At 43.0% G+C, this 27,878-nt stretch overlaps 1 protein-coding gene across 3 annotated transcripts in view; it reads left to right on the top strand.

Moving 5' to 3' along the window:
* The window catches only part of CPEB4 (cytoplasmic polyadenylation element binding protein 4), a 39,810-nt gene extending 12,566 nt beyond the window's left edge, over positions 1 to 27,244 (top strand). Inside the window, exons 3-9 of one of the 3 annotated variants that reach the window (XM_005492891.4) lie at positions 13,539 to 13,562; positions 15,381 to 15,554; positions 17,633 to 17,722; positions 18,183 to 18,301; positions 19,105 to 19,219; positions 20,076 to 20,257; positions 22,863 to 27,244. In XM_005492891.4, the coding sequence (XP_005492948.1) occupies positions 13,539 to 13,562; positions 15,381 to 15,554; positions 17,633 to 17,722; positions 18,183 to 18,301; positions 19,105 to 19,219; positions 20,076 to 20,257; positions 22,863 to 23,090 (932 nt within the window). In that variant the 3' untranslated portion in view covers positions 23,091 to 27,244. Of the gene's footprint in view, positions 1 to 13,538; positions 13,563 to 15,380; positions 15,555 to 17,632; positions 17,723 to 18,182; positions 18,302 to 19,104; positions 19,336 to 19,932; positions 19,960 to 20,075; positions 20,258 to 22,862 lie in introns of those variants that run through there. The other 2 variants (XM_074551909.1, XM_005492892.4) reach the window with 2 other exon arrangements.
* Positions 27,245 to 27,878: the final 634 nt, after the last annotated feature.

A 27,878-nucleotide genomic window follows, 5' to 3' on the forward strand; every position in this document is an offset into this window, starting at 1 on the left:
CTTTCTACCCAGCTGCCAGGCACTCCCAAAGATCCCAAACTCACAAAGATTTCAGGTCACAGCTCTGAAATCTGCCCCAAGGTGACGTGGCCATGGCACAAATAAAATCTCCCTTTAAATCTGAATTGAACAACTCAGCTTCATATGTATTTATGGTCAGCTGCTAAGCAAGGGTACTTCTGAAAGCAGCTTGATGTTTAGTTTAAATGCTTTGAAAAGGTTCTTTGCAGTTGACATATTTCTTTTTGAGTGCTTAGCATGTTTTAAGAGTGATGGAATAAGTATGTCAGCGAGGAATACAAATAGTTCTGCCACGCATTAATTCCTGCTTTAGCCTGGGTGTTAATCCCCTCTCCAAAGTCATCTGTGCCTTCTCCAAACTTCTGTGTGCCTTGAGACACAGGGATAGCAGTCAGCTCCTGGGCTGCCTTAGATTCCTTGGGAATTATTCTGTTTCACAGTTAACTGTTACATAACTGTACAGAAAAAAAGCCTCAGAGCCAGGATGAGACATTTAAGCGACTTTCCATAAAACACTTTGTTGTGAAGCCTCATTTCTCAAGGATCTCCTCAGCAAGAGCATGACCTTTGCTTGCAGAGAAGTGTTTAGTGCCTGAATTTGGCCGTGCTGCTCTGGCACGGCCCTCAGTGACTGAATTCCTGTCGGGTATTTAAGGAATGGATCTTTATTGAAGGCAGCATCCGCCGGGCCGTGCTGACTGCAGAGCTCATCCCTGCCCAGGGTGGGGTCTGCAAGGAGAGGAAATACCTTCAGTTAAACCGACTGATACAGCTGGAAAAAAACTGTAAACTGCTGGGACAAAACATTCCTCATCAGGCCTGGAGTGGGGCTGCTGATCACGAGCCCTTTGTGTTTATTTTCCATCTGCTAGCACAGATCCTGCCTCGTGTTTTCTCCTTTCTTGCCCCATCTTTATTTAAAACTCGGATATAGAAATCTTTAAATAGGACAAATTATGGCTGTCAGCTCAAATCTTGTTTGCTGTTTCAAACACCTGCATTTAAATCAGCAGCAGCTCCATAAGAAGTTTTTTCAGTTTGCATTTTAAATGGGTTAATCAGTACATGCAGTGCTTTGAACTAAAGTTGGATACTCTCAGAAAGGAAAAGCTTCTGGGTTTGAGACTTTAAAAATAGCCTGGGCAAGACAGTAATAAAACATACTGTGGAGAGCAAGCTCAGAATGGCATGGAAATAATTCAGATGATCTAATAGGTCTCACTGCTATCTTGTGAGAGGTTTAATCCTGCCTCAGCTTGAGTTTAGTGTGGAACACCAACAGCACCCCCTCACATTGTCATGGGCTGCCAGAGAAAGGGAAATGTGTAAAACACCCCTTCAAAACACCTGGGAAACGGGCATGGTGAGAGACATCAGCCACAGTGTGGAACCTGCTGCCTCTGGGACATCATTTCCATCTTTAAATGATCTGTTCAGAGCAGCAGGCTGGGAGTTCTGTAATAAAACCAGAAGCAGGAATTCTCCCAAATGTAACAAAATCCATCCATGGTGTGTTCTTTGTGACTGAGGTGATTAAGCTGTGCTAGCCTTGGATTTGTTCAGGTCAGTAATAATTACATTCTTAGGCTGTCTTGTTGTATAAAATAAATAATATTTTCTGCATGAGGTTAAAAGGTGAATCTTACAGTGATTCAGTACACTCAGCATTACCTTTTAATGCTTTGAGTAGGCATTTTACCATTTTCTCCCCTTCTTTTAAGGTATATTTTTATCCCTGCTCAAATCCTCTTCCTTTGCTGAGCAGCTGCCATTTCAATATGTTATTTTTATCCAGCCCAGTGAGTGTGCTGCGTGCTGCACAGCCACTGTCAGCCTGCAGGAGCCTTTCCCTGGAGATTTAATTGCATCTCCTTTACAATGAACTCGGCCTCCCTGAGCTGAGCAGGATCCAGAGCCTGATTTTTGAATCTGGGCCTCCCAGATGGCAATTTGAGCATTACTGTAATAGCAGTAGACTGACTAAATATTTCCTTGTGAAGTGACACTGAAATGTCTTTAAATGCTTTATGAGTGGTTTGCTAGTGAAATTCCAATATTTCAGTTCACAATAGCAGGTTATTGCCTGGAAATGATGCAAGGTGGGAGGGATGAAAGCAGCAGGCCAGGACAGCTGCTTCCGGCACTGCAAAGCCCTCCTGTAAAATCTGGGTGTGAGCACTCAGTGTCTGCAGGAATCCTGTGCTGTGACACAGTCTGAGAAACTAAACCCACTTCTGCACAAAAGGAAAGGCTTAGGAGTGGGGTAAGGTTGAACAGCAGCCCTAAATTTTAATTTTGAATGGGTAGAATGCTGCAAAGTTGCACCATTCAGGATCTCTCTGAGCAAGCTGTATTTTCAAATCATCAGCCCCTTAATATTAACCTGGAAAACCATGGCAGAATTGAAGACAGTATGTGAACCTTATAAAATGTTATTTGATGAAAGGGATCCAAATAGTTTTGAGAGCTTTTATGAATAATTGGATAAGAATCTGAACTGGTTGGGTTTTTTTCAAGCTGTATGGATTATGCAGCATATTGATAATAATGGAGCAGAATGGGACATTTGGGTTTTGTGTGATCCAGAATATTAGTGAGAACCTGCTGAGAATCAGTCCCAGTTGTCTTTAGAGAAGTTCAGGGTCCTTTATATATGCACAGGACAAAATCTGACCTCTTTTAAAATGTAAAATAATAGAATGTGAGGTGTTTTACAGCTGCTGTGGTGGTTGCACCTCAGACTTTGGGGTTTGTGGCCTTGGCCAGAACCTGAGGGTTCCTCATTTGCAATTTTTTAATGTATCCAGCTTCAAATGAAATGAACAAACCTTTCCTTTCAGGCTGTTCAGGTTTGCCTTCATTTTCTTTGGAAACTGTTGATGAGTTACTGTGTGAATGTTTCAGTCTCAGGATCTTCCTAAATTTTACCTCTTATGCCAGGAAGGGCTAATGGGATTTGCAGACCTGAGTGCCTGTTAATTAAGAGGAAAAATAATTGTTTTACTGTGTCAAAATATTGCAGATCTGGGTGTAATAGCACTGAACCCAAGCCCATGCTGAGGGACCCGGGATGGGGGAAATTTTGTGGGAATTTTATTTGAAATCAGCTGTTCCCATTCCTGTTGCAATTCACTGATTTCAGGCGGGTTAAAGTAGAAGTATTACAACTTTTGCTCTTCTATATTCTAAAATATTAACAAGCAAGGGCCCACTTTCTTTCCAAATGCAGGTAATATTCAAAATTTGGGGGCAATACTCAATATTTTAATTTTTTAATTAAGTGGAGTGTTTGTTGAATTTTCCCTGCCTTTCCAATATTTGGGATTTATCACAGCTTTTGTTTAAAAACAGCCAAAAATCTTGTAAGAGAATGAAATCACCTGGGCAACAGGAAGGGACTAAAATCTTCTATTAATAAACACTGAGATCAGATTCACAGATTGGATTTGAACCTGCCACAGAAGTAATGGATACAAACCATACATAATTTATGATTTTACACTCATTACCTCCTAAACTTCCAGTCATTTAAATGGACATTTATGTTTGTGGGTTCAATAAAATTGTTCAGAAGAGATGCTGGATTTGGTGAGGATTAGAAAGGTAAAACAAGATTGGGAAGAATAAAATCAGGTCTGAAAGTTGCAGAAGAAAAGGGGGAAAAAGGGGAATTGGCTTTAGGTAGTGCACAGGGAGGAAGAGACCCCAGGAGCTGGGGCTGGTCAGTGTGGAGAGGGGATCCCATAAATCCCATTAATCCCATTAATCCCCAGAAATATCTCCAGGGGTGTCAGGGGATGGGCCAGCCAAGAATTCCTGAGCAGCTGAACCTTTCTGATAATACCTGTGTGTTATAGAAATGCTGCTTTTGACAAGGCACATCTCAAACAATCCTCCAACAACTCTGCTTTTACTTCACCCCTGCAGGATTTCGAGGTGGGAAATGTTGATTTATGCTCTGTCCAACAGGGTATTGATGGAACCACCCTTTGAGAGCAGGAAATTCCTTTTTCTGCCACCTCAGAGCAGTACAAAAATCCCAGGGTTTTCTGATCTTAATCCAATTTGGGCATCAGTGTAGGATTGCTGTGCAGTTCACTGGAGCAGACCTGTGTTTTTGTGTCCACTCACTTCTCCCAGGCCCCTTGCCATGCTGTCCCATCTCCAGAGCCTGCTGGAAAATTCAATGCCTCTCATACTTCTCAGACAAGATATTTCCTTGGAATGTGTGTGCTGTAAATGATGTGGCAGTCAGAGCTCTTTAAAACACTGCAGAACATTGAAATAGTGCTGAATATTTTCATGTCTACCTCGGTGATTTGATCTTCAGAAGTGGCACAGCCAACAAAATCGTTCTGAATGCCGTGACAGCAGCCTTGCTAATCTGATTAAAACCTTTCTAGGGTTTTCTTGCTTTCTTTTTTTATATTTGTGGCCTCGTGAAATTAATTCCATCCCTTTTTTTTTTTAGAAGTGTGTTTAATCTTCTGCTTTGTTTCATGTCACTGTCCACCAAGTAGGTTTTGGTTTGGGTTTTTTGGGGTTTTTTTCTTGAATTCTTGCTTTGATAATCTCTGACCATTCTGGATCATCTTCAAAGCTGTCTTTAATTTGGAGCTGTATTTCATGAGTGGTGTCTGGTCCTTGTTTTAGAAGCCACTGAACTCTCCTGTCTCCCTGCCCAAACTGCTCAAACTACCTGGCTTTTTGCTTTTTGCTCACTTTGTTCACTTTTTGCCTTGATGTTGAATCGTTTGAGTCTTTTGTCAGCCACGTTTTGCATGATTTCTGCTGTCGTGTTTGTGAGCCTTGAAATGGCATGAAAGAAGCAGGGAGAAAAGCCTGAAGTGCTTTTCTTAAAACTGGAGTTGAAGAAAAAATGGGTGTAATGAGAAAGGGGATGAGTTTTGAGCAAAATAAGGAGGTGAGTGCTGAGGTGTGAGTGTCAAAGGGAAAAAATTGGTCCTAAGAAAGTCATAACTTCTTTTGTCATGAGCAGTCATTGCTTAAACCCAAGAGTGACTAAAATCTGAATTTTGCATCAATTATTTAAGATACTTCAAGAAAGAATCATGATGCATATAGAATTTTTGTATTGAGTACCCACTTATTTAAATCCAGAATGATAACAACTATTGCTGAGGTGACTTTGAAAACACATTTTAGAGTGGATTAGTGCTTTGTGTGTTGGAATTCAGGCTGCTCAGGGGGAGGGCAGGTTTGTTGCACTCGGTGTTGGTGGTGGGGCTGGCAGGTGATGCTGCCTGCACACAGGCACATGGCAAAGGAGCTGCAGGGAGTGCTATTGCAGCTTTACTCAGAAATCCCATTAGCAGCAATCCAGCTCAGCCCTCAGGCTGGGCGTGAGGGAAGGATAAATGTTGTGCATGGAATGTGGGGATACTTGGATAAATATGTACTTGTATAAATATGTGCTTCAATAAATCCTGCTGGTGCCTGGTGCTGTGCAGCACTTTTGAATCCAGGCAGGGGAAATGGGGATTCCTGTAAAATAATGTTTTCATTTTCTCTTCCCATTTGGATTGGTGTGGGGAAGTGTGTAGTACAGTTTTGTCAGATGTTAGTGGGAAATGAGTGTCCTACCTGTGCTCTTCACTGGAAAAATGGGGAAATGTTGCAGTGCAGAGCCTTGAGTGTGCTCCATCCCAGAGCCATGGAATGGGTTGGGAGGGATTTAAAGCCCATCCAGTGCCACCCCTGCCATGGCAGGGACACCTCCCACTGTCCCAGGCTGCTCCAGTTCCCATCCAGGACTGCCAGGGATGCTGTGCCAGGGCCTGCCACCCTCCCAAGGAACAATTCCTGCCCAATATCCCATCCATCCCTGCCCTCTGGCAGTGGGAGAACACTCCCCCTTGTCCTGGGGCTCCATCCCTTGGAGATTGTCCCTCTCCTTGTTCCTTGTTGGCTCCCTCAGGCACAGTGAGGTCACCCCAAACCCTTCTCTTCTCCAGGCTGAACAATCCCCCTTGCCTCAGCCTTTCCTCTGTTGACTTGCTTGTGTTCCTGTTCCCTTCTTGTTTGGGAGTGAATGAAGAGGATGGTTAAAAAAGGAACCAAGGCCTCGTGTTGCATTCCAGGCTGTCTTGTGATCATTCCTTCCACAGACTAAAATAAGTTGCTTTCAACCTATTCTTGTACTTAAGGAGCTGCAGGTTTAGATCTTGCAGTGTAAATGCAGCTCTTGCAAATCACAGGTGATGCAGGAAAAGCCTGGACAGAATTCCTGGTGCAGGAATTGCTGATGGGGTGGACAGACAGCAGAGCTCCTGGGGGGAAATGCTGCACATAAAGAGGCCAGGAGCACAGAGACAAACCATGACAGCAGAGATTTGGGAAGGTTTTACACCTTCTCATAAGTTGTTCAATAAATTCTCTACTAGGTTCAATAAATTGTTCTTGTCACTTACAAGATAAATTTTATCTAGCAATTTTTAGCATATGACATCCCATTCCTCCTGTCAGAAATTCTGTCATTAATGAAGTTTCCACGTTTGAAGTTGTTTTGTGGCTGAGAAGCTGATTCCTGTAATGCTTTTCCTTCTCCCAGCTGCAAACTCTGCCTTTCATTCCTTATTTTTCAAGTGAATGCAGGAATACTCGAAGTGTTCAAAAGATAAATGCTGCCAATTATTCCATATCATAAACTGGAAGATGTATTGAGGCAAAAGATGGGATGTTTTTATAACTTGGTGTCTATTTTGCAGCAGTCATACATGAATATAAAATAGAGCTCAGTGCCATGAGCAGCAGGGTGCCTGCTCTCCTGAAATTCAGGATAATTCCAACTAACATCCAGTCTCCTCATGCTGCTCCATGATTTGCTCCTCTGCTTTTGGTTTCTTATCTCACACCCTGTGGGGGATCCTGGAGAAGAGTTGTAATCAAATGCATACAATATTTAAAGCTCCCACTAAATTGATTTGCAGTATCCCCCTGGAATATAATTGGAATTAAGGAACAAATATTGATCCCTGGTAGACAAAGCTGGAGCTGTGTCTAGGATTTGTAGCAGGTTGGTTTAGGAGATTTCTCTGTGTTCTGTTGTTTTATAGCAAAGAAACTTCAAAGTTGCCTTTGAAGCTTTTGTAGTTTTGAGATGAAGGAGCCTGAATTGGGTTTGTCACATTTCAGGGGTAGTTAAGTGGTTGTGGAAAGGGAGGAAAATCCTGTCTGGAGGTCCCTTCAGTCCAGGGCCCTGTTGGTGTGACAGAGCAGCAGAGCTCACACTGCTGCTGGGTTCACAGCCCTCACACAGACTGAACTCAGCATTTCCAGAGTTCATCTTTTCACCCCATCTCCCCTTCACCCTTAGGCTTGAGCTGTGCCCATCCCTGGAGGGGTCAAGGCCTGGATGTGGCACTCAGTGCTCTGGGCTGGCTGACAAAACTGGGATCAGTCCCAGCTTGCACTCCATGGCCTTGGAGGCCTTTTCCAACCCAAATGATTGGGTCATTCTGGAAGCACGGCCAGGGCTTTTTGGCTCAGTGGCCCAGCCCAGGAGCTGCTGGCAGAGCTGGGTTTGGAGCAGGATGGTCCCTCCTGTCCCTGCCTGGGAATCAGGGGATGCCAGGGGCCTCTGGAGATCACCCCTGGAGCAGGTGGCACAGGGACACATCCAGGTGGCTTTGGAAAATCTCCAGAAATGGATAAGGGTGTGAGAGCTTCTTCCCCCCAAGGGTAATTCTTTCCTGCCTGTGACTGCCCCATCTCTCAGTGGGGCAGATGAAAGCCCTAAAACCTTGCAGCTCATTGCAAAGCCTTGGAAACAGAAACTTTGCTTTCAGCATTCTCAGCCTCCCTCCAGCCCTGCTTATTTGATGTAGAAAGTTGTCAACACTCCCTGTTTGCAGCTATTATGCTGAGAATCTGCTTCCTGCCACTCACTCAGCTTCTACCTTTCTACCATGTGAACCCAATTAATTCAACAAAATCACAGGTAAAACAGTGTTACTTACCAAAGGAGTTGGCAGGATGATTCTCCACAGGGTTTCTGAAGGAAAGAAACCTGTTTGCTTTTTGTCTGTCAGTTGTTTTGTGACAGTGACCTGGAATTGAAAATTAAAGATTCTAGTCAAACCTGTACTTGAGTGCTATGGAATAACAGAAACTTCATTTTGTTCCTGTTCTTGACAGAAGGAATGGTAAATACTTGTCTTGAGGCATCTGGCTTTACTTGAAATAAAGCATAATATTTGCATCTACAATAGTACTCCTGTTTTTCAGCATTTGTTTGGACATTTTGGACATAAGGTAGAGCTGTATTTAACAACATGTTTTTTAGAATCTCTTTTGTGTTTCTTTAAAAGTAAATTAAGAGGAGAAGTACAAGTTTTGGCAACTCTGCTGCTTAATTTTGCAGGTTTAGTAATTCCAAAGGTGCTAATCCTTGGTTTTACTGTGCAGCAAAATTTTGGCTTCTTTGCTGGTTTCATGCTGACTTTGACATTGCTGAAAGTGTGTCAAATATACATTCCTCAGATGTACAGAGCTGCTTCACTTTTGTAGGACTGTTTTAAGATTAACAAAATATTATTGGAATAGTTTTCACTCTTTGAAGTTTGGTAGTGCTTGAAATCCACAAAAAAGGGAATCTCTCATATTCCCTTTTAGTGTCTTGGTTTAGAAAACCATTTTTAGGACATGGATCTCATCTGACAGTGTCAGAGATGGCTGGGGCTGTGAAATGCAAAGTTCTGACATGGAATACATTCACTGTCAGTGCAGATTTGTTAGCATTTTGTTCAGTTTATTCTGTATTGAGCATTTCTCCTGGATCAGGTGTCCTGGGCTGCTGTTCCACACTCAGCATGCAGTAATTCCACATCATGTGCTTGCAATAATTTGCCTGGAATGAGATTAATGCCTGGACTGGGCAATGCTCCTGCACACATGCAAATGTCTCAGTTAACACTCCTGGAACTGGTGACTGATCCTTTTGTGTTTTAGAACTGAAATCAAGGAATGCATCAAAAAGAGAACTTTTTTTTGGCCTGCCTTAGAACCTCAGAGTCACAGAGTGGTTTGGGGTGGAAGGGAATTTAAAGATAATTTAATTTCATCCCCCTGCTATGGCAGGGACACCTTCCACCATCCCAGGGTGCTCCAACCTGGCCTTGGGCTCTTCCAGGGATGGGGCAGCCTCAGCTTCTCTGTGCCAGGGCCTCCCCACCCTCACAGGAAATTAAATTCTTCCCAGAATTTAACCTAAACCTTCTCTCTGTCACTTTGAGGCCATTCCCCCTTGTCCCATCACTCCAGTTGAGGACAAACAACTTTCCATGACATTATCTGCTTTCAAGCTGAAAATGTCATCTAAGAATTAAATTGTAAGGGTCTGTTAAATGGAAGGAAATACTTCTGTGTGTAATACATGCAGGTAGATGAGATTTTTTATGTTCTGATTTAACAAAGTGTATCTAGCTCTCTGCAAAATCCCTGCTTGGGTGTCTAATTTTAATAGAGCTCATTTAAATATGCATTGTTCTTTAGAATTTTAACTTTTCTGCCCTTGGTTTGGTTAAGGAGATGTTTCATTTGTTCCCTGGTGAAACAGGGCTTGAGGTGACCTTACAGAACCTCTTGTGAAATGTCCTCTTACCTGTGGCAACCATGTGATCCGTGTGAAATGTGTTGTGAAATACAAAGTGATGATAAAATCTCCCTCTGGAGTGAGAACCAGCCCTCAGAGAGTACTGGGGGAAAAAAGGCACTGAAATATTGGAGTTCATGTTTGTCATGGCCTCGTGCACAGAGCTGGCAATCTTGATATAATTGCAAAGTACAGTTGAGTGTAAAAAATGTAGGAAAAAAGCTCTGCTGGTATAATGGCTGAAGCAGATTGTGCTGCAGTTATTTTTCTAGAATTTAAAAGTAAAATTCAGGCAAGTCAAAATGTTTTCTCTGGTAGATTCAAGGATATCCAGCTCACTTTTAGAAATAATCCTGTGGAGCTTTGATATTTCTGTTTCTGTAAGTCTTTAGGGAAACAAAAAACAGCCTGGCCCCAAATCACCTTTCCAGTTTCAGAGAAAGGCTGAAACTCTCTGATATTGGTCATATTTACTTTCCAACATAAACAACTGCTCACCAATGTTAGCAACAATAGAGAAAACCTTATTATACCCCTTAAAATAAAGAAAAAGAAAATCTTGTCTCTGACATTTCTCCCCATTTATGTAACATTTTACAAATGGTATAAATACAAAATACACCTGGAATCAGCAGGAACCAGGTGCCCAACCTGGGCACACTTTGTGCAGCACAAACTTGGAGCAGGTTTGGGGGTTGAGTGATTTAGGATCCCTGGAGCATTTTCAGGGTTTTTCAGCAGAATGTGTTTGTGGGGTTATACCCAATGTGCTGACAGGTTTTGTGATGCTTCTTCCTCTAGAGGGAAGAGAGCTCAGCACATTTAATTGGAGGTATAGACACAAAATATATGAATTCTAAAAGAATAAAGGAGAAAGGGAGGGGACCAGGAGCCCATAAAGTGTCTCAAATGAGGAGAGGACAAATAAAATCTGAGTGGGTTGCTTATTCCTGATGTTCCTTGAAATGAAAGTAAAAGCAGCAGATTTTGATCATTGACTTTCTCTATGGCTTCATTTCCAACACAGAAATAAAGGGAGGGCTGAAGAGACAAAATAATTGAAGCAGCTGCTAATAGAATTTTAAATTTCAGGCTGATTTTATTGACCAAACATCTCTGAGTTGGTTATTAATGAGCAGTTGAGCCTGTTGCACGAACACTTTGTATTTTTTAGGTTTTGTAGCAAAATTCTTGCTCCGATATCTCACGAGATAAATAAATCTTGGGCTCTTTATGCAATTATCTGAAGCACTGAAGAAATGGGGAAGGGAAAAGCAGCTTTGAGGAATCCAAAGCAAGGCTGCAGTTGTCTCATTTCCCAGCAAAGGATGAGCCAGTGTTGTGATGTACAAATTAAACCTTTTCCTCTGTTGGTGGCAGTTCAAGGCTTCATTTGTGCAGCAGCTTAGCTGGGTACTGGTGTAGCAAAGCCTTCTCTTAATCTGAATTTCTGAAAGCCAGAAGGGGGGACTCAGCTGCCTTCCTGGCCTGCCAAGAGAGCATTCCTTGCCTCAATGCTGTTTGTATTTCACAGAGTTTCACATTGTGTGAAATTAATGGCGTGTGATGAACCCTGCATGCAGGCAGCAGAGAAAGTTTGTATCTGTGCTGTGCTGGGCCAGTTGATAAACTGTGGCTCCTGAGAAATGTTTTGAAATGTCAGATGTTGGTATTTTGTGGCTTAGATGTGAAGCAAACACTGAAAACAAGAGGCAAATTAAGAAGAGGAAGAGGGGAAAAAAAAATCATAGTATTTAGTTCTCCAAACCTAGTGTTTGGCACCTAGCTGGTGGCTGAGGTTTTTTGGGGTGTTGTTTTGTCCTGTTGTGTGGGGTGGCTCGGGTGGGAGGCTGTGAGGAGTGCCCTGGCCACGCTGAGGGTACAGAGAGAAGGAGGCTCTGTGGTTTTGTCAGTAATTCAGAAACCACCAGCAGGATTCTTCTGGCTTTATAGGCAGAGCTGCCTTGGCGAGTGCTCCATGTGCTCCAAAACGTGCAAAGGCTGCTGGGCTCAGGCAGGGACACAGCAAGATTGCTGATGCTCTGTCATTTCCTTCCATTTCTCCTTTGAGGACTGTATCAGCCTCCTGCTGTCCGGTTTTCGGCTGTTTGGATGGCCTGGAAAGGCCCGGAGTGGCCTTGGGGCAGCCGCGTATCGAAGGACGAGAAGAGGCTTCAGTTCTTCTTTCGGTTTTTATGTTTATTAATTGTTTATCTAAAAGATTTTCTTTCGGCCCGACAGAGCTCTGCTCAGCAGTCAGCCATGAGCACACTGTGCTGTCCTCCGGGGCAGCCACCTATCTTTATACCCAAAGTTACGTGTACAATATTTATCATTTTTCCCCAATCCTTTTTATTCTTATTGCCCAGTGCACTTTCAGTAATGACCAATCCCAAAGTGCCACCATCACCACAGAAGATGGAGGAGAAGAAGAAGAAGGACAGGACACGCCTCAATTCCTCCATCTTACTTCTCTAAACCCCCCTGTACAGAAATCCTAAACCCTGTGTCTCACCCTCTAATTAACTAATCCCTTCGCCATTCACCCCGGTGAAACCCTCCTATCCTCATACAGGTGTCGTCTCCCGTGTAGGGTCAAAGTCCAGCCACCAGACACTTCTGGAACATTCCAGGACTCCCGGGCCCCCCAAGGGTGGTCTCAGTAGCTCGGCACCTCAGTCCTGAGGTGCTGAGATCCCACATCCTGCCTTTCAAAATTCAAAATTACCATGGAAAAATTGTACTTGGAAAGGCCCTCAGCCCTTAAGATTCTCCCATAAAACCTTTGCCTCAGGAATGTCTGAAAACCAGGGTTTGTTCATTTGTGTTCTTGGTGTTAATTGTGAGTCTCCACCAGAGGAATGAAATGATCTTATGGATGTTAAATAGTCATGAAGTAAATTGGATTGATACAATTTTTATTTGGAAAGAGGAAATGACTCCTGTATTGTTGTGGTTTACAAATATTTAAATGCTTTAACTAATTGCCGGCCTCAATTTTGAATGGGGAAGCAAAATCAAACACATGATGTGCTCAGAGTTTCTCACAGCACTTGCCAGGAAGAATCCAAGTTTTGAAAACACTTGGCCTGCTTTCAGAAAGAGATTTTAATGAGATTAAAAGAGAAAGAATGTGCAAGTTTGATTAGAAAGTTTGGCCGTGCTCTGACAATGGGTTCTTGCAAGCCAGCACAGCAAATGCTCTTGTTTGTAGGGGTAGAATTGATTTCTTCTGAAACATGAAAAGTAGAAATGAGTGGGTAACAAATTATTCCAGCACAGTGTCCTGGGTTAGTGTGAGAGAATCCATCCTGTTGGACACACTGCTGAGTTCCCAGGGCAACTTCAGTGGCCCAATTTTCTCCTTGATTTTCAGTTTTTCAGCTGGTTCTGTGCCAGTCAGAATTGAACCAAGGATTTTGTGGGTTGTGCAAAGCAACCTGATTTCAAAACAGAAAGTATCACACCAATCTTTCCTTTTCCTCGTGTCAGGGCTTCTCCTGCAGCTCGGGTGGAGAGCAGTGTTGGAATATTGTGGAGCTTGGCAAGGCAGGGACAGTGCGGGGCATGAGGACAGACCCATTTGCCTATAGGCACACCCCCAGGAATAGCTCAAATAAACAAATAAATGTGCAAATTCAGGGCTAAAATTGCTTCCAAAAGTGTCTTGGATTATCCACGTGCACTTGGCCAGGCTCCTGTCACCGTGGTTTATCAGTAAGTAACAGAGCTGGGCTGAGGAGGCCATGGGGGTGGGAGGGGCAGCTTGTGAACACTTATTTAAAATAACCTGCATCTGCAAAGCCTTGAGAATCACTGAGTCAGTATAAAGGCAATAAAACGAGGTCTTTTGGTCCTTATAACAATGATTGAAAGGCTGTTTTCTTTCTCATTTAACATGCAGCAAGGACATATGGGAGAAGGCGAGGTAACAATATTCCTCTTTAATTTTCTAATGTTGACAATGTCTCATGGGAGAAATAACATTCAGTTTTTACTAGAGGGCAAAGTCCAAACTTGAAGCTTATAAGGGAGCAGTTTCACATACATTTACATGGTCTGCATGCCATAAATCAGCATTTTAAGTGGATTAGGGAGTGGCTGAGCTGAAATGATCACAGTGGACATCACCTGGATGGTTTGTGACCCTGGGGGCTGTGTTGCTGTGTTTGTGGGTGTGTGTGTTATGAATGCCAATGCTGGAGGAGTTCATTTTGGGAATTTTGGGTGCTGATGGAGTGAGTGTCTGACCTGCTGGAGTTCTCCAGCAGCAGCTGAGGAGCCTGGGAAGGGGAGTTAGGGTTGGGAATTTCTCCCTCCCAACAATACCTGCAGGATTGGGGTCTGAAGAGATGAAACAAATCCCATGTGCAGCAGTTCCTTAGGGAAAAACAAGGCTGAAGTCAATATTATAATCACAGCAGGAATGAGGTTTGCCCAGCTACAGAGAGAGGCCTGATTATACTTGACTGTTGTTTTTATTAAAGGTGTGTAAAAGATCCTTGAAATTTCAAATAAGGCATCCTGACCAAGCCTTCCATTTTTTATTCGTAGAAATTCTATGGACTGTGGATTTTATTACTTTTTTTTTTTTTTCCTTTCAGCTTTTTAGCTGTTTGATTTTTGTCACAGAAATGTCTGTATCTTGGTCAGATTTTCTGTTTTCAAGATGTTTTCCTTTTTAAAACCAAGTTCTTTCAAGGGGAGGAAGAAAAAACAGGATAAATTAACCTCACCAGTATATTTCTGTGTAGATTGGGATGAATCCTGAAAAAACAGACACAGTGTATCACATCATAGACAAAAGGAAATGTATCCTAGAACTTGTAGCATGCCTCATTACTTACTCTCCCTATATATATTTATTCCTAAAATGCTCCTTAAATGAATAGAAGTCTCAGTTTGCTGTGTAGCTGTTGAATATTGAATTAAAGAGGGAATTCATGGCAGAGAACAACTCCTGTGCTCTATTTATGTTATTATACTGTGGCATTTAAAAGAACCTTATTTAAAAGAAATATTATTAAGGAACTCTATGATAAAGGATTGTCATAGAAAGATGCTGGACTGCAAGGGGAACATTTCTCATTTTACAACATTTTCTCTTAGAGTGAGGCCATTAACAAAACTCTTGTAACACTGAAGTAAAGTTGTAGGGGGGACAAAATTTTCAATCTTTGCAGTAAATGACAGAGTAATGTTTTCATCAGGTTATTTTTGTTATTTACTAGTGGGTGGTTTATGATGTGTTTTGATATCAGGTAATTTAAATGTGTAATATATTTAACTGGTAGAATTCTTGTTTTCCCATTTTCACCTTGAAATTTTATCTGTTCCCTGGAAGAAGCTGTTCACTGGAAAATGGAATAGATGGCTTGATATTTTGAGAGCCCCAGAAACCAAATTGGCTGTTCCGTTCCCTTTTTATACTTTTTAAAAGAAACTTCATTGGAAACACAAAATATTATAGAAAGCAGTCAGCTCGAGCACCCATTAGAAATCCTGGTTTGTTATGAGGAGGAACCTTTCCTCTGAAATGAAGCATTTGAGCTGCTGGATGATGCTGGAAACTGAAAGGGTGCAATGAAATCGAGAACATAACTGCTCATTCAGAGGGCAAATCACTCCCAGTTCTGCTGATGCAGCAACTGGTGCATTTTCCCCAATTATTCCAACAGTGTGCGCTTTGTTCTGTTAGTATGGTTTTTTTTTCCCTGTTTTTCTTTTTTTCCACCCCCCTCTTCAGGTCAGTCCTCGCTGTTCCCCATGGAGGATGGGTTCCTGGACGATGGGCGCGGGGATCAGAGCCTGCACAGCGGGCTGGGCTCCCCTCACTGCTTCTCGCACCAGAACGGGGAGCGCGTGGAGCGCTACTCCCGCAAGGTCTTTGTGGGCGGGCTGCCTCCCGACATCGATGAAGGTAAAACCCCACCTGTTGTGCTGTGTTGTACTGTCCTGTTTTAGATTCCCAGGTGTGCCAATACCCGTTCCCCTTTCCCCTTGCCCCTTGCTGAGTGAGTCCTGTCAATCAGGCTTAACATGCCAGCAAAGGCGTCCTGTGGTTGGGCAAACTCAAAGGATGCCCCTCAGGCCCAGAGGCCATTGGCCTGTCTAGGTCCCTGCCCCTCCCACCTGGTTGGTGGCTCACCTGTCCCCTCCCCACCCCCTGAGATTAAAAGGTGAGTCCGGCCATGTGCTCGCCATTCTGTTGGAGCTCTTCCCAAGATTCAGACCTCTGTAACCATGGAATAAACCACGGCATATAACCCTCCGGCAGAATCCCTCCCTTTTTCTCTTCACCTTCGCCTGAAGCCTCTCCCTAAGGTAAACGGAGTCCCTAACAAGCCTGGACTTGTTTGGTGCCCAGCTGAAACCATCAGCAAGCTGAAGGTGTCTCTGGGGTGAAGCACCACAGGAGCCGCCTCTGGCTCAGCAGCGAGGCTCAGACTGGCCCAGGCACAATCTAACTGGTAATATTGGGATTCATATCCCAATACCCACCCAGGGCTCAGCCTTGCTCTGCCAGCTCAGGGATGGTGTTGGAGATTTTTCAGGGATGGCCTAGAAAGCAGCTGTGAGGAGCAGGTTCTCACAGCCTGTTTCTGTGAACAGCAGAAGTTCTCAGGTTATTTTTAACTACAGGTAAAAGTGACAAACATGAAGGCCTTGAGAGCTTTGCACATCAGAGTTCTCAGGCAGCTTTCTCATAACAAGTGGATGTTCTATCTTTGGCTGTTTTGAGAAAGCAAGAACAATTTTGAGAACCCAAATCTTGGTATTGGAAACATAAGGTGGAGTTGGTATGTTATCTCTGACCTATTGTGAGCTCAGATTTTGCAATATGCATGAACTTGATTAACACTGTTATAAAAGGTGATTGATTGATTAATAAATCGGAGTCGATGCTGACCAACGCAAGGTGGGTTGTCTCCCCTCCAACTGCTGCTCTCCAAGCTTTGATGTGGAAATGGGTCTTTCTCCTGAGTTTAGGCTGTGGTGTACGGCCACAAAGAACAGAATCACAAAATCACACGTCCACACATTAAGCTGACTGCAGCAGGATAAAAAGTACAAAAGTACAAAATTAAACATGCCAATATCACCTGTGGAAACTCATAAATCCATTGCAATCATTGTACAGGCCCCAGAAGTCAGCAGCAGGAAAAGCTGCTCATAGTTTTATAAGGTCTGTGTGGGGCAGCAAGTCCTAGCTCTGTTTGGTTGCTCCTGTGTGGTTGAGGTTGTTTCCAGCAATGATTTTTGTTCTGTGGTGGCTCCTGACCTGTGCATGGTGAGAACCCAACAGGAATGAATCTGTGCAGGGCGTCCTGAGACACCAGGGCTTTGTGGTGGTTCATCACACAAATACAGGTGGCAGAATGCACAAACCCCTGGTGCCTCAGGATGCCCTGCACAGATTCAGGTGGCAGACAAATACAGGTGGCAGAATGCTGCCGTTGTTATTAAAATAAAATTAAAAGGTCAGGTGCAGGTGTTGTGAAGCTTCATTTCACCAGAGCTCTGTGTTCTCTCTCTATGAGCCTGCTGGGATAGTGGTTAGAAGAAATGCAACAATAAAGCTGAAAAGTTTTTTTCTTAATCACAGAATTGTTTTAATCCCCACTTTTTTGTGTCAGAGCTTCTAATGCACTGCTGTGACGTGGTAACCTGAATTTCATGTCACCCATGAGAGCAATAGACTATTATAACAGTATAGATGCAGTGGCTCAGTTCCTGAGAATTAATGGGTTATGAGCTTTTATTTATAATTATCAGTGAAAGAACAGTTTGAGCTTTGGCCTGTCTTGTTTTATAAGGATGTTCTGCCTTGTCACAAAGATCCCCCATCAGCTACTGGGCACTGCAGTGAGCTGCTGAACCTGGAGGGTCACAGAATGTTTGTTTATAGGATGAAGCTACCTGAAATCAGTGCCTTCCAAATGCCTTCAATTCAATTTATTTTAATGTCATGCCTTTTTTCCTTCTGTCCTGTTCCAGATGAGATCACTGCAAGTTTTCGGCGCTTTGGACCTTTGATTGTAGACTGGCCACACAAGGCAGAGAGCAAATCTTATTTCCCTCCTAAAGGTAAATACTGCAAGCCAATAGCATGAGGATTTTAGAATAATTTTTTGTGGTAAAGCACAAGATTGGCCTGACAGTGACACAATGTTTAGGGGGAAAAAAGAATTTAATCCTTGGGATTGTTCTAACTGGTGAAGTTTCAAACATGGCTTTGCAGTTATTATTCACTAAAAGAATTCTTCCTTAACTTCCTGTTTTTACTTTATTCCATTTTCCCTCTTTCCCCTGTTATTGTACATGTAGTAACAGCTTTTTAAAGGCACGAAATGCCTTCCACAGCAGCTGGGAAGGATTTGTCCCTTAGATGATCAACAAGAGCACTTGTGGGTTGGAAATGTGTGCTGAGAGCACCTTAAATCTTTTCCCCTCCTGTGTGGCAGCGTGATGTCAAACCTAATTCTGAGTGAAATTCTGATGCTGCAGACAAACAGCAGCAGTGATGTTTGTGCTTTCCCTTGGCCAGGATATGCATTTTTGCTGTTCCAAGATGAAAGCTCTGTGCAGGCACTGATTGATGCATGCATTGAAGAAGATGGAAAGCTCTATCTCTGTGTTTCCAGCCCCACTATCAAAGACAAACCGGTAGGTGCAATTGTCAGGGCCTGCACAGTTCCTGGGTGATAATCACAAATTGGGCTCTTCGCATGCAGTTTTTTCTGTCTTCAGAACGTTAATGTTAAAATTTCTTTAAGGTGTCAAATTAAGAAGAGAAAAGACCAACTTACTGCTTTTGAACTAGACCTAAGAAAGCTTTTAGTCTAGTTACAATGCTTATTTTTATCAGAAAAAGATGTATTTCCAGACAGGTATTTTTTGCTTGCTAATGATGAACATGTAGAATTCATATTGAGTGTTGTAGGTAACAGATAAAGCTTAAAGGTCATACCATGGCATTGAACTGTAAATTATTAATATACAAATGACTGGGGAGCTGATGCAGGTCTGTCAGTAGTTGGGGAGAATTCTGCTCCAGTCCTGTGCTTCAAATTTTGGCCAGCTGTAACCAAATAGAAAGCAGCACAGGAGCTGAAGTGGCATCTCTGGAGCCTGCTGCACTGAGATAAGGCTGGGACAGCAGGAGCAGTGCAGATCTGTGTGACCAGGGGGTTGTACAGCACAGCTCAGTCACGATTAAGTAAATGTGTGAGCAGAGGGTGAGGGTTTTTTTCCCCAGAAATTTGGGTTACAAGGAAGTGATGAAATTTAGCATCCTCAAATGGTCTGTCTTAAGAGAGCTTGTTACCATTTCATTTTGCTGAACAAGTAGAGTTTAGAAAGTACAGCTGTTTAAGAAGTTTTCTTCTCTGTAGGACTCTGTTGTAATTTATATTACTGAGACACTTTGAATTGTGAATGGTTAAAAAAAACAGGCTTTTTGTCCATAGGTTCAGATCCGGCCTTGGAACCTTAGTGATAGTGATTTTGTTATGGATGGTTCCCAGCCTCTTGACCCAAGAAAAACCATTTTTGTTGGTGGTGTTCCTCGGCCTTTACGAGCAGGTACACACTGCAGCACTGGGCATGTTGGATGTGCAGCCTGGTTTGGGGAGCACTGGGGGAAGCCAGCCTGGAATTCTGAGTGTGGTGACACATTGGGGGACACAAACCATCCTGAGGTGGTGCAGTGAGTGAACAGAGGCAGCCTAGAGCCCTGCTTGGTTTTGCTTTGTGACACATTGGGGGACACAAACCATCCTGAGGCAGTGCAGTGAGAGAAACGAGGCAGCCTAGAGCCCTGCTTGGTTTTGCTTTGTGGTGACACATTGGGGGACACAAACCATCCTGAGGTGGTGCAGTGAGAGAAACGAGGCAGCCTAGAGCCCTGCTTGGTTTTGCTTTGTGACACATTGGGGGACACAAACCATCCTGAGGTGGTGCAGTGAGTGAAAGGAGGCAGCCTAGAGCCCTGCTTGGTTTTGCTTTGTGACACATTGGGGGACACAAACCATCCTGAGGTGGTGCAGTGAGTGAAAGGAGGCAGCCTAGAGCCCTGCTTGGTTTTGCTTTGTGACACATTGGGGGACACAAACCATCCTGAGGTGGTGCAGAGAGAGAAACGAGGCAGCCTAGAGCCCTGCTTGGTTTTGCTTTGTGGTGACACAGTGGGGGACACAAACCATCCTGAGGTGGTGCAGTGAGAGAAAGGAGGCAGCCTAGAGCCCTGCTTGGTTTTGCTTTGTGGTGACACAGTGGGGGACACAAACCATCCTGAGGCGGTGCAGTGAGTGAAAGGAGCAGCCTAGAGCCCTGCTTGGTTTTGCTTTGTAACATATTGGGGGACACAAACCATCCCAAGGTGGTGCAGTGAGTGAAAGGAGCAGCCTAGAGCCCTGCTTGGTTTTGCTTTGTGCTGCAGTGGAGCTGGCGATGATCATGGACCGGCTCTACGGCGGGGTTTGCTACGCCGGCATCGACACGGACCCCGAGCTGAAGTACCCCAAGGGCGCCGGGCGGGTGGCGTTCTCCAACCAACAGAGCTACATTGCTGCTATCAGCGCCCGCTTCGTCCAGCTGCAGCACGGAGAGATTGATAAACGGGTAAGGCCTGCTCCCCCTGCTCCCCTGCCAGCGCCCTCCCTGCCTCAGAGGCGTGCTGGCAGTGTTACACCAGGTTAATCCTGGTTTTGGTGCCTCTCGGATGCAGCACGGGGTGGAAGCGGAGTGGTGGGGAGCTGGTGGTGCTGGCACGTGGGAGGTGACTGTGAAAAAGGCTTTTCTTGAGTTGCTGAGTGTAGTGGGAAGTGTGGCAGCTGTCTTGGCCTTTTCCAAGAATACTGAGCTCCTCAGATGCTCCCTCTGCAAGGGTTTGGGGTGTTTGTGAGATGCAGGGAGGGAGGTGCCTGCCACAGCTCTTCCTCCTTCGGGAGAAGAAGCAGAACCACCCCAATGTGTGCTAGCTGTCCAAGAGCATCCTTGTAAGCTTGTTACTGTGCCCTGCAGCCTGGCAGTCACCCTCCACAGCCTGTGCAAAGGCTGTGCTTGCTTCTTTCTTTCCTTTATTATTGTATTTCTTATTATTTTAAATTAGAGCAATTTGCCAAATGGATCAGCACTTTGCTTTCTGCCCTTTTTATCTCTGTAAAATGTAACTGCCAGTTACAGTGATACTCAGACCACAGTTTTGGGAAACTCAGATGCTCACATCTCCTCTTGTAATTCATCCTTTGTTTCTGGATTTTTCCTACATGACTGTCACTGCTGATCTTAATTTTAAAGTTAATACAGTGGAAAACCTCCAAACTTGGCTGATTAGCCCATTATCTTTTCACTTCTGCTTTGGTTATAAAGCAGAAGAATTGTAACAACAATTTGACTGTGGGCCTGTGAATTGGAATGTCTTTGTTCTAATCTTGGCTCTGAAATAAGTTCTGTACAGCTTTGAACAAATAATTTGGGCTGCCCTTGTGCAACTTGTGCTTGCATAAGCAGACACTTGGGTGAATAGGTCCATTGAAGCTGGTGGGACTACAAATTTAAGTAAGTACTTGTAAACTCTGAGAAAAAAATTTTGCAATCTATTTCCCCTTCCTTCTCTCCCCCCACTCCCTATTTCCTCATTTTTTGTGCAGTTTTTGTGTGGGGAGATAATGCTCAGAGAGGATTCATTATAAGAGAAATTGGGTGCATGAGGGAGGTAAAAGTACAGCCCCACTAGTTTTTATTAAACTATTCTATTTATTTTTAGTTTTCCAATACCGCTTTTCTGCAAAAAGAGAAATAAAATTAGTAAAAAAAAAGCAGTAACAAGAAGGGATTTCCTGTAAAATTGGGCAAGGAGTGCTGCTAAAGGGTGTGCCCTGAGATAATGCACAGGAAGGGTTCAGTGGCTGGGGCTCCCACCCTGAGAGGGCCTGATGGAGCTGCTGTAACTGAGGCTTTCCCTGGAGCTGGGAAATCCTCTGCGCCCAGCTCAGGGAGAGTTCCAGCCCTGTCACACTCAGAATTAATGTGACAAGGACACCTGAGATGCAGTTTGGCCTCTGAAGGTGGCTGAGCAGAGGGAACAGGGCAGAATCACCACATGAAGGAGGCCTGTGTGGCATCTTTCTCCTTTTAGTATTTTTGAGGAAAAAATCCCAATCCTCCTACTGCAGAACAGATTAGGGGATGGGGAATGTGGTGTTAGGAATATTTGCCTGCTTCTGCTCTTGTACAAATTGACTGAGTTGGCAGGGCAGGGTTTTGGAAAATGCAACTCTAGCGCTGAAAGAGGAGAAAAACAAGTCATTAAAAAGGCTGCTGTGCTCTGTCTGAGCAGTTTATGTGTCCTGTAAGCAAAAATGACATCAAACTACTGCAGTGCCATCTGGACTGTGATAAAATTGGGTGGGTTTAAAAACCCAGAAAGTTGTGAATGTCCTTATTTGCCTGAGGTGTGTCTGAGGCCTGTGAGGTGCAGAGGGGAGCAGCCCCAGGCCAGATGCAGAGATAACAGCAGAGATACCAGTCACAGCCTGGGTGTTTGAAAATGTTGGTGAAAACATCACATTCAGTGAGCTTCAGAGAAGGTTCACAAACCCTTCTGGAGCAGGAACTTGTACCTATATTTATTTCTGCTGTTCTGAATTCCTGCCTGTCACCTGGCCCTTAATGCCAGCAGCGTAGGAGGGCATCAGGCCCATGGTAAGCCTCTCATTTGATCCCAACAAGATCAGGTGGATTTCCTTTTGCTGAGAGGACTAAGCCATGGAAAAAATACAGAAATGAAGTGTTTATTTAGAGGATAAATGAATTGTCTTAATGCTGGAAATTCAGACACATGTGCATATTTAATCAGCAGTTACAGTGTTGTATAAACAGTTTCTATTCCTGCCTGAAAGGGACAGAGCTTAATTGGATATCAAAAATAACTCCCAGGTTTTGGTGTCAGTAAATAGGTTGTTTCTGTGAATCAGTGACAGAAGGTGTCAGACTGATGGTCAGCACTGATTTCTGGGGTTTTTCTGAAGGATCACAGAGGGGGTAGAAGTGTTGAAGTGCCTGGAATATGGGGTGTTCAACAGCCACATTCAGGTGTCATGAGGGGGAAATCTCAATTTTAACGTTCCCTACTGCATAACTGCTGTGTACCCTGCTAAAACACAAGTGTGGGATTAAGAATTTGCACTGAAGAATGACCAACTGTCTCGTTTTGTGGCTGCAGGTGGAAGTTAAGCCATATGTGTTGGACGATCAGCTGTGTGACGAGTGTCAGGGCGCCCGCTGCGGCGGGAAGTTCGCCCCGTTCTTCTGTGCTAACGTGACGTGTCTGCAGTATTACTGTGAATATTGCTGGGCTGCTATCCATTCCCGGGCCGGCAGGGAGTTCCACAAGCCCCTGGTCAAGGAGGGAGGGGACCGCCCGAGACATATTTCATTCCGCTGGAACTAAAGGATCGCTCATTTGCAGGCCTCCAATTAAGTGCACTCTTCTGTTCCTCCCCACCCCCGCCCCTCACTCACAGCATGTCCTTTTGTAGTAGTCTGTAATTTAACAATAGTCTAATGAAAGAATGACCTATAATGGGTATTTTATAGAATCTTGTCATTGAAAACTGTATTGGGAACTCCTTTTCGTATCGATAACATGTTGCAAGTGAGTTGCATTCTCTTGTCTTTACTACCGAGAGAACACTTAATTTCCTGCAACGTTTTCTTAGAGGAGAGAAAAAATATTAAGAGAAGAGAATTGAAACAATAGAGTATTTTGGTTTTTTAATTAAATTATTGTTAATAAAGAACATAATAATACTTTTATTAAATAACCGTGTAACAATAACACTATCAGTCTGTTCTGACACTTTTCCCCCAGGGAAGCCTGTTTTTGCCTCTCTTTTTTAATTTTTTTGTTGTTGTTTTTGGATTTTTCCAGCAACAGATGAAGTTAGCATTTACCTACCAACAGGAAAGAGCATGTTTAAAGCAACAGAAATGCATGAGCAAAGTTGAAGCAGCACTATAATAATGATCTTTTTTGTTTGTTTTTTTTCTTTTAAACTCTTTTAAGGGTTTTGAGGCTGAAATTTTAGCTCGGTGTGTATCTGACCGTGCCTCTGGCTACCACCCACATCCAAATTACTAACGAGATAGGCAGAGCTTACTATATTTTCATCAAAGTGATTACATTTTAAGAATTCCTGAATGTAAAAGTTGAGTAAAGTTACTACTGAGGGGGGAGTGCACTTTTTTTTCTTTAAGAGAACTCAATTGTCTGGTTACAGCCCTAGATATCCTACCAAAGCTAGAGTAATGACAACTAGTGAACTGGCATTTCCTCTCCTGAAGGATAAATATATAGATTTTATTTTTGATGGCTATATATAACTCTATATCCTAATATACTAACATTCATCAGGGGCCAGCCTTTGCTCTCCATTTTGACGTGAAAAAGTAGAAAACCTAAAGATACCTCAAGGATATCACTGATTTTTACTGGAGTTTTGCTATTCCATTGTGGCACACAAACTCAAATTGGCTGCTTATTGGTTTCCCATCTTGGCTGTAAAGTCAGTTTTCTGTCCCCTCAAATTTAGCTGTAACAGAAGGCATGAACCCAAGGAGTTCCCAAATCCTGCTCTGCACCGCCGGCCCAGTTTTGTGCACGGAATGGTGCAGGTGTGCAGATGCCTTTCTTACTCTTCCTGTAGAAAGAATCCCAGCTCAGATCCCAGCTCTTCAGAACTGATTGTGGGGAGATAAAGACACGCAGGTGGAAGTGCCAACATCGCTAATTAACGCCGGCTTTATTGGGACTCAGTCCTGCCTTGAGAAGCATCAGCCCAGGACACGCGAAGCGAACGCTGACGAGTGGGTGCAGAGGGTTTAGTTTGAAACAGATCAATGAAGGAGTAGTTCTGAAAATTTATTTTTAATACTTTTGAACTAAATGCCCTGGCCAACTTCTCCACCAAGGATGTAGCAGTGTGCAAACAAAGTGATTCTGTGGCAATCTCTGCCCGGCCCCAGGGGCCTGGGACCACCCGAGAGTCTCCCAAACCAAAGATTTGCCCTGGCACTGCTTGGAAAACATCTGCTCCCTTCAAAGCCCCCCTCATCCCTTTCCCCCAGCCCCCATTATCTTTATGAGAAGCAGTTTTTCTGTTCAATACAGGCTTTAATGAACTGATACCTTACCAAGTTCCAAAGGTCAAAATGGAGACATTTGCTGTCTATTAGTCAAGTATAGCAAGGGAGCTGCTTTTACTGAAATCCCTGAAAATATTGACAACAGTAATGCAAATGCAGAGTGCTCTTGTGTAGATTGTCAGGGACTTTTTTTTCTCTGAAGTACATAATTCTAGTTGGAATGTTCCTTTCATTTTTTTAATGCTTGTAGGTGGCTTGGGGTGTGCTATTGTGCCGATCCTACCCAGCAAACAGGTGAGGTGGGTTTCCATTACAAGAAAATAACACTGTTTGAGAACTAGCTTTGAATAATAATTTTTTCCCTTTGTACATGACCTGCTGAATTTCGGTACAGTGTTTTTGTAGCTAACTTATTTTGTCATGCACATAATGTATATTTGTTATGCACTACTTTTGTATATCTTGTTTTTCCAACAGTGAGCATTTTTAGGCACACTTTTCACTGACGGGATATCTCTTTATGCAATACCTCAATTTTTCATATTGCAAAGAGTAGCTTTTTGTACTTTTATTACTGAGAGATCTTCATATACTTCATTTTTTAATATAAATAATTTTAATAAATTTTATTTTCTTATATTCTGCTTTTTATACATTTCAGTGCTCTGCATACATTTTGAATTATGGATGTTGTGCACTGGCAATGCTATTTTAGAATCTGCAGAGAAAAGAAAGCATGTTGCTTAAACATCTTAGCCCAGCACCAGGTATTTGGTGTACATATAATTTAAGAAATAGTATATGTAAAGTTGAGAATTAAAGAAGAAAAAGCATGAAAGTGACAAATGACACTTGTCTTTAGACCCATGAAATTTAAATGCATAAATATAGTGTAGAAATTTAAAAGTCAAGAACCATCAAAATTGTCTACCGCTTCTTACTGAGTTTTTAAAAATTATACACAAATGCAGACGTTTTTGGTGAATGTTTAGCCATTTTTATTATTAATAAAGAATCGATGTTAGGTGTTTGATGCAGAACCGTGTCTGCTCTTTTAAATTATATTTAAAGAATAAAAGAGAGCCTGCTAGGTGGCAGGCATGTAATGTTAGTATGCATGACTAATGTAAGAAATCGTTATTCTACTAATATTCACTTGTGATTGTGTGACAAGCGTGTTTACAGATCCTTTGGTTACACTTCGATTTACAGGGCATAAACAATTCTCTCCATTACTCTGTGCTTCAGCAGCGCTGGCCCAGCTCCCGATGGCGCGGGGCTCTCTGGGGTTACCGTGTAGCCCCAGGCTCATTAACGTGTAATTAGCTGCCGGTGGGGGGGGTGTCATTAATGAGCAGCGGCGTTCCCCGGGGGAGTGACAGAGTAATTCCATGGTTATTTTTGCAATGTAAAATAAAGTGTTTCTGATTATTTTATATGTAAAGGAACCCCACTGCCCCGTGCTTTTTTGGTATAGTCTCTACTTCTCCATACACAGACCTCTGCAGAATGCAAATTTCAACCTTGCAGTGACTGAATTTAGCGTTTTATAAGGATGCTGTTGGAAAGACTTGATAATTCACCCCTTGTGTTTTTTGAAGAGTTCAAACCTTCTGTTCAAAGGTGATTTAAAACTTGAATGTGATGGATTGTGGCAAGTTAACTTCAAGTTATGTGCAATACCTATTTCAGACTTCTGGAAGATCTTTGCAGTGTAATTCTTTGTTTTTAATTGCAGACATTTAAAAATGTCATTTTCTACTGTTCTAGTAAATCCTCTTTCTTGCTGGTGTTTCTAAAGAAAAGAATCAGAAATCAATCTTTCTACTAATGTAAATTTGAGATTATTTTTAAAAAAAATGGAATAAAACGTTTTGGTCATTTGCTTTATTTTATTATCTTATTTTAAAGCTACTGTGATAGCATTGTAAGAATTGGGACAATATTGTATTCAACTGTTTTATTTTTTATATTTTTAAATTTTAAAGTATAATTAGTTTTTATAATTTTCATCAGATTTTTTTGTTATATTTTTTGGAAGTGAAACTTTTAGCAAGTGGGTGTCTAGTTTTTACTAATCCCTAATATGTTTTTCCCCCGATGTATTGCTCATATTATCAGAAGGAAAAGTTATTTAAGTATGTCACTTAATTGTACTACTTGGCTGAATTTCCATATAGTTTTTACTGTGTATGGGGAGGTTGTAGTATTTATTATAGCATTTTAAATAAGGGTAATTCATTTTTTATTAAAGTCATTTTCACGTTTAAGTTCATATTTTTGTATGTTCTACTCTAAGTTATATAACACAAGTTACTTTTTTTAAAGAGTTCATTTGTTGAAGTGCTAGTGAAAATTAATGTTATTAAATAGTTTGCAAATGACTATTTATACCAGTATGCATATAATTTTTAAATATTTGTAATGTGAGATGTTGAATGAATAAAACTTTTAACTCAATGTTTCTCCTTAACCTTTTTCTTTTGAGCTTCCTGTAGGAACTCGTTCCTTTGTGGCCGAAGCTCGTGGGGCTTGGGGAGGGGATTTTGATGGGCTGTGTGGGGTGAAAAGGGCTTTAGGTCCCGGTCTGAAATGCAGCAAAGGTTCCTTGGGGAGGTGAAGATGCAGCAGGTGAGGAGAGAAGCACCGAGGCACAGGTAACCCCACCATGCTTTGGGTGGAAGGGACCTTAAAGATCCCTGCATCCCTTAAAGGTCCCATGGCAGGGACAGCTCCCACTGTCCCAGTGCTCCCAGCCCTGCCCAGCCTGGCCTTGGGCACTGCCAGGGATCCAGTGGGCACCTGTGCCAGGGCCTGCTCACCCTGACAGGAAGGATTCCTTCCCAATATCCCATCTAACCCTGCTCTGTCAGTGTGTCCTGTCCCTCCATCCCTTGGAAAGGATCTCTCTCCGTCTTCCCTTCAGCTGCTGGAAGGCCACAGTTGGGTCACCCAAATCCTTCCCTTTCCCAGGCTGAACAATCCCAGCTCCTTCAGCCAGAGAGAGACCAGCGACCACCGTGCAGTGGGACAGAGAGAGAACCAGAGTGGGGCCAGGGCAGAGCCCAGCAAGGCAGGGACAGACAGGGAATCC

This window comes from Zonotrichia albicollis, chromosome 15, assembly GCF_047830755.1.
Source record: "Zonotrichia albicollis isolate bZonAlb1 chromosome 15, bZonAlb1.hap1, whole genome shotgun sequence".
Taxonomy (NCBI): Eukaryota; Metazoa; Chordata; class Aves; order Passeriformes; family Passerellidae; genus Zonotrichia; species Zonotrichia albicollis.